Raw genomic sequence first — 12,833 nt, forward strand, 5'->3', positions numbered from 1 at the left:
AAATTGAAAAACCACAAGTTAAAAAATAAACTAAAGTGTATTTTCATAAAATGTCTTTGTTTTGTTAATGTCTGGTTATTTTTTCCTTTTGCTTAATTGCAAATCCACATTTCATTAAACTGAAGCTGTTTTTAGCATGAAGAGGTGAATGTTTTTGCAGAATTCAGGCTGAATTCTGGAAAACCTTTATTATTGCTCAGTATGGAAAGCCTCAATTAACTTAGTAGTGCATAAAATAGAAGCTGGATTAGTTCAGTGTCATTGATTTAGACTGTTGAACTTCCATATAGCTAAAACTTTTGGATTCTATTGATACAGTGTTGTGCTTATTCATAGTTGATCTGAACATATGGCTAATGTTCCTATTTTTGTGACATACAAATTTATGTAACTTAAGAAAAATGAGATACTGCATTTATATTTCAACTTAGAATTCTGTACTGTCTAACATAAATAGCTTTGTAATGCCTTTCTCTTTTTTTTTTTTTTTTTCCCCTAGTTACGGCAACCTCCTGTTAAACGTTTGCGGCTAAGAGGGGATTGGTCAGATACTGGACCAAGAGCAAGGCCTGAGAGTGAACGAGAAAGAGATGGTAAAGTGTTTGCAGTTGGGGGTAGTGGTGTTGTTTTGCATGTGTGTTTTGTTTTGTTTGTTTTTTTTAGTTTGATTTGGATTTTATTTTCCATGTTTTTTGAAGTATTTCTGAAATATGTGTTTGATTGAACTATTCATATTTTAAGAATCAGGCGGGTCTTAAGATCGTTTTCTTAGAATTTAACACAGAGCTGCTATTCTACAGTGATTTTTAAAAATATCTAAATTGAAAATATTCTTACCAGAAAAATTGTGTTGTTTCAGTTAGGCTGCTGTAAATCAAGGGGAGCTTACTTCATTGTCATTGGTCCTGTAGTAACACAAATACTTGTTTCCCTTTTTGTAGTCAAGCCTCATATGCAATCAAAGTTACCAATGAAATGCTCTGTAATGGTTACATTAGGGGACTCGAACTCAAAGCAATAGGATTCTAATATTGTAGCTTTAATTTTTTTATAAAACACATGTAGTGACTAAATTTTTATGCTTATATGTTCATGTTTGTAATATATTACTCATTTACTTGATGTTTCAGTAGGTAGAGCATTTAGAAAGCTATGCTTTAGTGTCAGAAAATGGGATACCAAAGCAGGGCAGAGGATGCTTTGTCACTCATCTTGCTCTTTATCTAATGATGTGTTTCTGTTTAAATCTGGCAGTTGTGAGGGTACAAGTATTTGTTCTACTTCCCTTAAATCTGTCTCCCTTTTCTGCCTACCATTTCCCTTTCCAGATTTTCTTTGTTGGTTTTCTCATCTTCCTGATTCCCTAAACTAGAATAACAGTGTCTAGCTGTATCAGACTAATAATGGTCCATGTAGACTAGGATTCTCTGTCTGACACAGACAAAAGGAGACGCTGTTTAGGGAGAGAATGTGAGCCTGTCCTCTTACCTTAGTCTGTTACCTTTGTTGCTTCCCCACTACTCAGAATTACTGGATTAGAAACTTTAGAGTGTACGTTCCCATCTGTTCCCTTGGAATCTGTGTGTGGTTCTATTGCTTGTGAGTTTCTGTAATCCTTTTTTGAACCTGTTGATGATATTTCATATGGCAAAAAAATCCAGAAGGTCAGTGCCCACCGTGTAAAGGAATACTTTCTTTTCTTTTAAACTGCTCTCTTAGTTTCATCACGTGCCTTCTTATTCTAGTATCACAGGATTTGATTATTAACAGTTTTACATTCTGTTTACTTGGTGCTTTCATTCCACAGACCTTATTTGTGTACCTCCTCATATTAGGGACACTTTTGCTATCATTTTTGTTGCAGGTCTTTCTCATCAAAATTAGTTGTAACTTTGCCTTTGCACAAAGTTACTGTTTAATCTAAATTCTTTTTCAGCTAAATATCTTCGGTGTCCTTCTAGCTGTCTTTTTCCCCATAGTATCAAGTAAATATGCTGGGAAGAAAATCAAGCCTGAGAAAAGGACTTCTCCACTGGACTCCTCCACTGTAGACATTGGCTAGATTTTTATTTTCTCAAAACAAAGCTTCAGTATCTTTACTGTGCATTATTTAATACAACTGTATAGTGACTGAGAGAGAATAGCTATATTGCATTAGACAGGCATGTGGTGACCTGTGACTTATTTTTCTGTTAACTGTTCATTGTCCTGTCTTCCCATCATTAACCACCTTTTTGTCTGTTTTTTTCTGCTGTTGCATTCCATTTTTTTGTGTTTTAAGCTTCTGAGGTCAGAGCTCTTTTGCCCTAGGGTACAGGAAGGGAATGAAGGATCGCAGTGGAGGGTCAGAGACCTGCAGTGTGGAAATAAGGATAGACAAAGGCATTGGGGTCAGATTGAGGGGCATTGTTTTTTTGGGGGGGTAGGTTGGTGTGTTCCCCTTTCCTTCTCCATTCCCAACAATGTCTTTTAAACTCAAGCAAATAATCTAAAAGCAAGGTCTAATGATGATATATTCAAGCTATATCCTAGCAGTGAAGATTATATGCAGTCCTGTAAGATAATAGGTTGCTCCAGGTATTTGATTAGTCTTTCAGCTTTTGTAACATCTGTGCAGGCACTGATGTTTGAGATGTATTCTCACTATACATGTTCTTCCCAAGTATGGTCCAGAATCTTTCAGTGTTACCTTTTGTGTGCAGGGTATGAAAATATTTTTTGTTTCACAGAATACAAAAAACACTTAAAGATTCAAATATTCTATTTCAGCCCCTTACAAATGGAATTTTTCCTATTTTCTTGAAACAATTTTTTTTTATAAGTAGTAAAACCTGAAAAAAAATGAGGAAAAAATGTTTTGAGTTATATTGAAAGAATGTCAAAGATTCTGCTGCTTGAGAGTCTTTGCAGTCCTGACGCCTGATTCAAAATGTGAAAATGAAAATCCCTAAAAGAACTTTGCTGCTATATTAAATTACGCTTATGAGGAAAATCTAAGTCGTGAAGAAGCCTTTTGGAAATGTTAAAAACATAATGTGCTAATTTTATGCTAGTCTTTTTGCTCTTTCATTGTTTAATGATAAAATTGGTTATTTTATAATCAGCTGGAAAAAAATAAAAATCTAAGCTTTCCTAACTTATTTATGGAAGAAATAGGGGGAAAAAATGAATGCTTTTTTAAAATTTGTAGATAAAACTTTCACATTACTTGTTTTACAGGGGAGCAAAGTCCTAACGTCTCTCTAATGCAAAGGATGTCAGACATGCTTTCAAGGTGGTTTGAAGAAGCTAGTGAAGTTGCACAAAGCAATCGAGGACGAGGAAGATCACGGTCCAGAGGTAATTTCCTTCTTTTCAAGAATAATAATTACAACAGAAAGTATGTTTATACTGAATGTACGGGCCTCGAATATCAGCCTTTATGAGGTGTAAATTAATTTTTAGTGCACTCTGAAGAACTGAGCACACTTGTTTGCCATATGAATGGTAATGCAAAGGAAACTTTAGAGACAGAGTTAAATTTACCTTTGGGCTCTTGTTTTTCTATTTTTAATTAAAGGTGGGACTAGTCGGACAGATGCTTCTGCTACTAATAACATGCCACCTAATACAGAATCAGAAACTGCAATGGAAGTAGATGGTTCTGAGAAACTTCAGTCATCATCATCTTCTACAATGTCAGCCCAAGCTCCTTCAACATCATCTTCAACAGAGAGTCCCCCTTCAACTTCATTATTGTCCTCTCCTGATAATGAACAAAGGCCTTCTTTAGGGGCCTCAGCTCAACCTGTGCTCCATCAGTCTGGTGAGAAGAAATCCATCTTGTCGTTGTGTGTGAAAAATGCTTTTAATAAGAAACACTTTTATTTTAGGATATTTTGGGTAATTGATCTCAGTCTGTTTTCTTTCTTGCACATCCTTAATGAGAGTAGGTATTTTGTAGTTACCGAGTGACTTAAAGCAAGAGTAAAACCATCAACTGAATACGTTTGTCTGAAGAAAGAATCTCAAAGAGATTTTTCTTTTGAAGTAGAAATAAAAAATTACTGCTTGTTTTTTCTAAACTTACTGTTCTCTTCATGGAATATAAATAACATCATGCCGCCTTCAACTGTGATTTGGCTGTAGCAGCATCTGTGCAATGAATAGCAGAACCTATGCCTGTTATCAGAGGAAATAGAGAATGTCTCCTTCAGTAGGAATCTACATCCTCAACATTTCGCTCAACAATGTTATTTTTTTGCTTCTCAAAAGTATCTGGATGGACAAGGTTCGCCTTGCATGTTATTCCATTATTGGTTAATAAATTATACTACATATTAAGTTTTTATATCTTGAAGAAACTCATCTGCATTTAATACAAACTTATGTTCTTATTGTGGGACAAAGAAGAAAGTATATTCTGCTGTCCATGTCAGAAACTTATTTGGGTAGTAAAAGAGCACCTTGTACTTTGACTTGCCCTTTTCCGTCGCTATGCAGGAAAAGATGCCATAGGCTTTAGAGTTAAATATTTGCATGAGAGTTTATTTTTACTTTTTTAAAGTGAGTTTCTAGGCCTCACAGTTGTGGTGGAAAGTTTGATGTGATCTGAAACACCTACAGGTTCAGAATTTTAAATCTCGTGGGGTTTGTGTAAATTCACCTTTTGTCTTGTACCAATTCTGTTGTAAAAAAATCAAGGTCATTGTCATTGGAAAAGATGACTGATAGCGTCTTCAGGCCCTAAATTGGATATTCTGGAGGAAAGGAGATATGGGGATTTCCTAGGGAAAAGTGTGCTATTTGGTGTACTGTGGCTTCTGCGGCCAAAATCTTTGGGACAGGTGAGAAATGATGAGGTATCTATCTGAAAGGCATGGAAGCTAAAGGCATAAGTTGAAATTCATTAAATGTATCATTCTCACCCTTTCAAACCTTGCAACTAGTCTCATACTTATTAGAGGAAATAAACAGTGAGCAGAAGCATGACAATACACAGAGTCAGCTACTATGTCTAGAATAAGTGAATGCTAGAAAATTTATTTAGTAGCAAAGGCTTTTAGTCACCTATGCTTTTTATTAGTATTGGTGTCAGCTTGCTGCAAGCTCAAGTTTCTCACAATATGCACACAAAAAATTGATTAAGCACTCTACTCTTATTCAGTGTAACCTGATTTAGCTGCCACTATCACTGGTACAGAGGGATAACCATCAAAGAACACACATACCATTACCAAGGGTTCATTTTTATATATTTATTTCTTTTTTTTTTTTAAAGTATATGACATATTCTGGAGCTTACAGTTGCCAGGAGAGTATGTCCCATATTAAGAATTATTGATTGAAGTCATTGAAACTTTGTGGGTTGCATAATGATAATGCACTAGAGAGCATTTCTGGAATTATGGTGCATTTTCTGTCCTGCATTTTAAAGAATGTATGTGGACTAGAAAAAGTGTTTTCCTCTTTTTCTCTAAATCTGTCTGAATTTCTAAGTAAAAGTTTATTCTGCTAGCATGAAGCTGAAGTTGTTTTTTCTTGATCCAGCTCTTCTCTAAGATCATTTCCTCTTTCCCAGTGTTACTTTGGGTTTAAGACCAATTTAAGACTCCGTATATTCAGTTTTGAAAGGGATAGTGGTGGTTGTTTTGTTGACAGACAGTGGATACTTATACTTTCTAATTTACTGTATACTGTTTGGTAGGTTCTTTGACTACACCTAAGCAAGTGTAGTAAAAAAAAAAAAAAGTCAGCATCACAAACACCACACACATGCACACCCACCCACCCAACTCCAAATTCACAGAAATAAACAAAACTTCTTCTCATATCCTTTATTGCTGTATGCAGATTGTAGTGTTAGGACCAGGAATCATCTTTAAATTGTTTACAAGAGTCCCACAAGAGTAAGCTTAATAGTACTATATATTTGCATACATAGTAAGCATTTTGTCTAGTTTGCACTGCTTTTAAAACACTTACGCTTCTGTAAAACACATCTTTGGGTAACACGGGCAAGTTCAGGGAGAGACAGGGGAAGCTACTGGGCAAAGGGAGCAGGTCATGGCAGAGGAATAGCAATGGGTTTATGAATAGGTAGGCTTGATCAAGAATTTCCATTTTGCAATGTCTGTATACTTACGTAACCCATGATGGTGCTCAGTTCTGAGATTTTATTTACTCACAGTCTCTAATCTATAAATGTGAAAACACTCTATTTTGCATCAAAAACAGGATTCCTGAGTTTGTTTAGCTGCTTTTAGAGGTGAATAAAACCTGCTGCTTTTTGGGTGACAGGATAGGGAAAGTGGTAATAGGAATAGCAGTTTAAATACAGTGGGGTTGAGTAGGAAGACCAGGTAGAGGTGTGTTGTAAAAGAATGATGACTGGGGAAGCATTTTGGAAAACAGAAGAAAGTAAGTGAGGGGCTTCAGCCATCATTTTGCATAAAGTGGTGGTAGTTTGAGTATTGTAGCAAAGACTTAGCAAATGAAGAATATGTTTTTGGGTAATGACTTACTTATAACTGGAGCATGAGTTCATACTACGGAATAGAAAAACTTATAAACAAATTTCCACAAATCATTTCTACAGATTTCTGTACTGAATGCAGGCACTGGTGGTAATCCTGTCTTTGAAATAGCAGTACCTTTGCATATGTATTATAATTCAAATGTATTGTTGGTATGGTGATCCAGAAAATATGCCATGTGGCGAGCGTTTGAGCTTCTACATCTGAATTACGTACTTCATTTCTTAATGTTTGAAAAAAGTACATGTGTAGAGTCAGTAGAAAAATGGTTCAGCACTGGGGCTTGTTGGGATAAGTCACTTTATGAGGCTGTATTCTAGAAGAATACAGTTGGAACATTTGACTAAGTTGCAAATAATCAACAAGATGAGTGCAAAATCTCAGCACCCTGTTCTTGTCAGCAAGTTTGAATAGGTTTTGAGGGTTTTATTTATAATGAGACAGAACAATTGCTGGAGATTTTCATGCCTGTCACTAAGGAAAAAATAAGAAATTTATTTTCTTGCCCTGCTTGGCCCATTCAGTGGAAACCATTAATCCATTTTTTACATTAATTTTAAGATGCTGTAGTGTTAAACCACAAATAAACATCAGATACAACAAACTGTAAAAATATAATAATGCTTTTTTTCCCTATAAATAATACTACAGATATGCATTGGTACCATTGGGAGGGTGCTAGGGGGGCAGTTGAATAATTAGGGTAAAGCTTAATCTTAATGTATATTCTGATATAAGGTAACTTGACTTTTAAATTTTGAATGGGAAAGTGGCAATAGCTGGGTTTTTTTCCTTGCCATTTCTATTTCCTTGCTTCATTTGCTGGCAAAATAAACATTTGCTTACAGATTCTGAAATGTGTTAAAAGGTATCGCCATTGAACATATTCAGGATGGTAGTTATCTCTACGTTTTTTAATTGTAGTTCTTGTTACATCTTAGATTGTAGCTGTCTCTGGACGGAGTGGAACTGAATCAGGAGCAAGTACTGAAAAATGCAATTTTAGACATCATTGAAATTTCCTTAAAAGCATTTTCTAGACTGTTTAGAGTTCTAATTTCCATAAATGTTCATGGCACACGAAAACTTTCATGGCATATTTCTTCGTCATATTCCTTTTAGGAAGTGTATCTTTTTCCTTCTTGTTATACCCCATCAACCATAAACTGGCAGGATTTATTTCCCAGAAGTGGTAATAGACCGAGGATGTTAAAGCTCACAACTGTTCGATGTTAACTGGTGCCTGCCACTGATTTTTGAATGATTGGATTCTGTCTTTGGGTTTGTTTCTTTTTATGAAGGAAAATTTGAAATTTGTTTGCCTCACTGAGTGAATAAGGGTTACAGAATATTTGCAAAGCTTTTACTTGGATGAAAGGTTATATGCCAATGTAATGCTCTCTAGTATTTTAACATTTCATAGTACTGATTTTTTCTTTTCTCTGCAAATTTCCTCGTACCTACAAAATACTCCAGAGTGCCCTTGATTGTAGTACTTTCAGGATAGGTCTAGGCTAGCAGTTTATAGCAGAGCTAGCTAGAGCATTTGATGTGAATATTTGAGTCTGAATTAGCTTCCCTATTCTAGATGAGAGTAGTTCGGCAGTGGTTCAGGTCAACGTGCTTCAGCTATTGGTAATAAAGATACAGTCTGTGTTGTATAAAGAGAAGCACTTGCTATACAGCTCTTGTTTAAGTGGAGGAAATCTGCAAAGAGCATGGAAAGAATAAAAAATTACTTGGACACCTAGTTTTATAGCAGTTTGCAAAAAATACTCTTAATGAGGCAGCAGACTGGTACATGCCAAAACGGTGTAAGTGACAAATGAATAAAGACAAAAAAAATGAAAACAGTGAAGTCTCTAAATGTGGAACGGAAAGTGTAGTCTGTTAAGAGAATGATACTAAGAATTTTTTATGATTCAATACTACTTTCTCTGTAGGACCACTTAACAGTGTTTTCAGACTTTGAATCTTCACCCACTGGGAATGTCTGAGACAAAAACCGAGTTCATAGTAAAGTCTATTTTTTGATTAGATGCTGTTCTGCCGTCTATTTCCATAGTCCCAGATTATTTTTTTCACAGGTTTGTTTTGATCAAAATTGTACTAAATTTTTCTTTCACATCAGGAAGCCATTGCATTCATTTTGAAAACCTAACTGTAGACCACAGCTGCATAACTTTACACCACAAATATTCTCATTTGTTATGTGTGTTAGGAACAGGAAAATGAATACTTCTGTTGTTTTGCTTTGTTTTGAATCAGTCAGGATCTATTTTCATTAAATAATTCTTTGTTAAATGGTTTAAGTGTTGGAGATGGGGAGGGTGTGTATTGTATGACACAAATCCAGAACTTCTAAGTACTGTCATTCATGCATTTAGGAAGAGAAAAACAATTTCAATATTTTTTTTCTGGATGTTAGTTAATTATTTACATTTTTTTTTCACTGTAATTACACTTAGTATCTGTTGCTTCTCTCTGTCAGTCTCACCCCCACCCCCTCCTGTTCTGTATATTGTATTTTCAATGCTTCTTTTACATACTCTTTTGTTTTTCCCCCCCCTCCCTCCCTGTTTGTCAGAGTTAATGGGACCTGAGTTAGCTATAATCCGTAGGGGTCTGCAGCGACTGAGACTTAAGAAAGCAGAACAACAAAGACAGCGAGAGCTAGCTGAGGGTTCAGCACCACGGTCGTCCTCCTCTGATCAGTCCTCCTCTAAGGGCTCCTCACAGGACCCTCAGACATCAGGTTGTCAATTGTCAAGGTTTCTTAAGCAGCTAAAGTAGTTATAGTTTGTGCTGCTGGTGTTTGCTGAGATGCTTCTCTTTGAGAACAAGACAGTTAACGCATTTGCTGCTTGTCTTACCTTGCATGTGGTGGTGTTTATCATCACATGGTTAGGAAAAAAAGGAAAGAGTAATATTGACAGTTTTCATTTATCTAACATGTTTGGATTATATAGCTAAATGATACTCTATGGAGAAAGTTTCCGAGGTGCATGGTATCAGGTACGTGCAATATTTGTTAGAGCAGTTGAGCAATAAATTGCTGTGTCCTGAATAGTGTAAGGTACTTACACACTTGAAATTGCATTTTGGTGTTAATTGTATCCAATAGTAACATTTAAGACTTAGAACGTATGCAAAATGAAAGCTAAATCAGGGTAACAATTCAGTAAAACAGAATTTTGGCCCTCTTAAATGCTATGTTTTTACAGTAAGTATAGTGAAAATAGTTGTAACAAGCCAAAATCCCCAGATACGCTCTCCTTTTTTGAGCAGACTGATTTTTCATTTCACCATCCTCTTTCTTGTCTTATTGAGATTAAAAATTATTACAAGAAAGCCTTGGAGATGTTCATAGTAAAGAGACATATTTGAGAAAGTTAGGGAGAAGCATCCATATGAATAAAGAGGCAAACCCTAAAGCATAAACTTGAAGCAAACTTTGTCATGGCACTGTGTAAAAAGTGAGTGAGCTGCATGCTGTGTGAAAAATTGGCATATTTTGTGTTGAGAAGTAATGTCTAGCAATGTTTTTTTCTATGGATAAATTCTGTGACAGTTGAGGTGTGGCTACATTACTTATAAGGACTGGGTCATGCATTCGCATCTTGACTTGCTATCGTTCAATCGTTTATCTGGAGCCTTACAGAACAATTTGATATAGCAGCAACTAGTGCTCTAGTGGCAATATGTAGTTATTGAATTTTTAATAACTTCCTACACTAGAAAACTCAACAGTGAGTTTTCAGAATGCTTGGAAACCGGTAAATCCTGGAGGGTTGTGTGCTTATCCTAGGGATGGTGGCCATAGGTGCTTCTTACCTGTAGGAGAAAAACAGAAAAAGCAATGGTAGCTGTGTTCTTGTAGGTGGCTGCAGTTTCCTGCCAGGAAAAAAACACAACCCTACCAAAAAGCTGCCAAATTTTTTTAGCAAACTGAACATCAGAATTTATTAACTCAAAGATACGTGTTGGTAGAGGCAAAACCATAAGACTTACATGCAATAGATCTTGATCTATAATTTTCTATTCGGAATGACTTAAAAAAAATTATTTTTAATAAATTGTTTCCCATTGAATTGAAGTTGGAAAAAAAGTTTGGTTAAAACCATATCTGTAGAATTTTAACCTGGAGGTATATCTGTGGATATTTTGCTACTTCTGAAGTATGTGTTGATCTGAGTTTCACTTGATACTGTCTTGCCCATCTCTTTCTTAGTGCTCCTTCAAGGATGCAATGTAATTCTTTACCCCTGGTTGCTTGTGTGTGAACATACTGTAGGATCCATACTGACACAAATTTGAAGCTTTAAGCTGAGTAATTGCTTTAACTGGGAGTCAGAGTTGTACTGTAATTAGTCTGAATCCCATCACCACCTCTTGGAGTTTTGAGTTCCCACGTGCTTCAAATTTTAAGGGAACTAATGGGAAGGTCCGATCGTTTTGTTTGCAATCACCAGGGAACCACAGAACACCTACATAGCCTTGGAGGAAACTAGTATTCAAATGTTTACCTCATTCTTCGTGTGATGACAGTGAATTTTCAAATTTAACCATTTTACTTTTTTAAGTAATCTATCTAAAAGATAGATTAAAACAATCTATCTTTGAAAGATAGATTCACTCAGCAATATGGAAACATTTATTTCTGGGGAGATGAAGGGGAACAGTTTTGCTACCTGACTTCCAACTCATTAGGATGTATATATTTTTGCTGTTTGGTCTGATTGGTGGAATTTGTTCCCTTCAGCATTATAGACAGTGGAAGATTTAAAATGAGGAATTCAAATTTAAGTATGTAATCTGTTTGGTCCTCAAGAAATTTGAGAAAAGATTACATGATCTTTTCCTTTCTACTTTTATTTGTAAATACAAGAATTTCCTGTTGTGCTTCACCAGCTTTTTTCATTGTATTCCTCCTTCCCCTGTTATGGGAGGGAACAAATGAAACTCGTTTCTTTTGATGGGGGAATCCAAATCACCTTTGCACTGTCTATTTACTTTTTAAGATTTCTGCACTCTGGACACGGAAATATTCTCTGTATTTGCTCATTTCTTTTTATGCAAGTTACTTTGTTTTATTCCCTTTTTCTGACCTCCCAAGATTTATTTTTGGAAGATGTGTATCTGCCATCTATTCCTTTAGAAAACTAGAGCTGCAGATTTTTGGTCTTTTGCTTTTCCATAGAGACAATTGTTTTCTAACCCTATGGTAAGTTGGCGTTTCAGAAATGTGGTAGGAGGAAAAAGTAGTTCTTAGTTTGGGGGTTTTGTTTTGTTTGTTTGTGGTTTGTTTTTTTATTTTTTTAATAATAAATTCCCCTACAGAGACAATCTCTATCTGTTTTTCCGCAAGGTTGTCTTTGATGCTCTGTCTTAAGGCAGTTCAATTTTCACTCACATACTAGTTGTAAATTTTCAAACAAAAAATTACACCACAAAATGTGTCTGCTACTATGTGAAATGGTGTCATAGCCTTTGGCCCAGAGCTGTAAATTCTCAATCCCTATTCTGGCAAAACTTGTATAATTTACACTTCCAGTTTTGGGGGGAATTCAGTGTGAGACTAAGGCCATTTCTTCTGACCTGTATTTCATTCTTAATCCTTATCTTTGCAATCCCAGAAGCTCAATTATAGCTGTAGACACAGAGTGGAGAAAAAATATTCCAGTCATGTAAGAAATTACCAGTAGAAAATGTCAAGAGCTGAAAGCTTTTACAGGTTTAATAGAAAATTAGACTGTATGGTAGTTATTCTGTCTCCTAGTTTAAGGACTTGTAATAGTTACATGAGGACTTGTAAGTTGTATCTATAATGGTTAACCTTCACTATTTAGAAAAATACGGTCAAAAGTTCATGTTGTTGTTGAATGTGAAACTGAGTTAACTGAATAATAATTTATAATGAGCTGATTCAACATTGAGGAAAAAGATACTTCATCCTCAGATGGCAGAGACCTTTGTTCTACTGGATACCTCTCCTAAGTATTGCATAAATTTGGCAGAGTTTTAGAAGCTGTATATACTGCGTGTATCAAGTGTATTTTGTCTTCAAGCCTTTGTTTAGGTATTGGATTCAGATTTTTTTGATAGCCGCTTTATTTAATTCGGTAATTGTGGTAAGTTGTTTGTTGGGGGTTAGTAGATGCTGTGCAGTATTTAAACAACAGTATGTATGTGCTGTGTGCAAAAAAGCTGTGAAAGAGCGCAGCGAGATTCGCTGCGCACCCGGTAAGTGGGCGGCCAGAGGGCGGCACCCGGGGCGGCACCTGGGAGCATCGCAGAAGGGCGGACCCGCTGACCCCC

At 35.9% G+C, this 12,833-nt stretch overlaps 1 protein-coding gene across 1 annotated transcript in view; it reads left to right on the forward strand.

Moving 5' to 3' along the window:
* DCAF6 (DDB1 and CUL4 associated factor 6) overlaps positions 1–12,833 on the forward strand; it is an 87,378-nt gene that overhangs the window by 31,554 nt on the left and 42,991 nt on the right. Inside the window, exons 8-11 of the mRNA XM_009890119.1 lie at positions 500–593; positions 3,220–3,339; positions 3,560–3,805; positions 9,103–9,270. Coding sequence (XP_009888421.1) covers positions 500–593; positions 3,220–3,339; positions 3,560–3,805; positions 9,103–9,270 — 628 coding nt within the window. The remainder of the gene's footprint in view (positions 1–499; positions 594–3,219; positions 3,340–3,559; positions 3,806–9,102; positions 9,271–12,833) is intronic.

Source organism: Charadrius vociferus, unplaced genomic scaffold, assembly GCF_000708025.1.
Source record: "Charadrius vociferus isolate BGI_N301 unplaced genomic scaffold, ASM70802v2 scaffold287, whole genome shotgun sequence".
NCBI lineage: Eukaryota > Metazoa > Chordata > Aves > Charadriiformes > Charadriidae > Charadrius > Charadrius vociferus.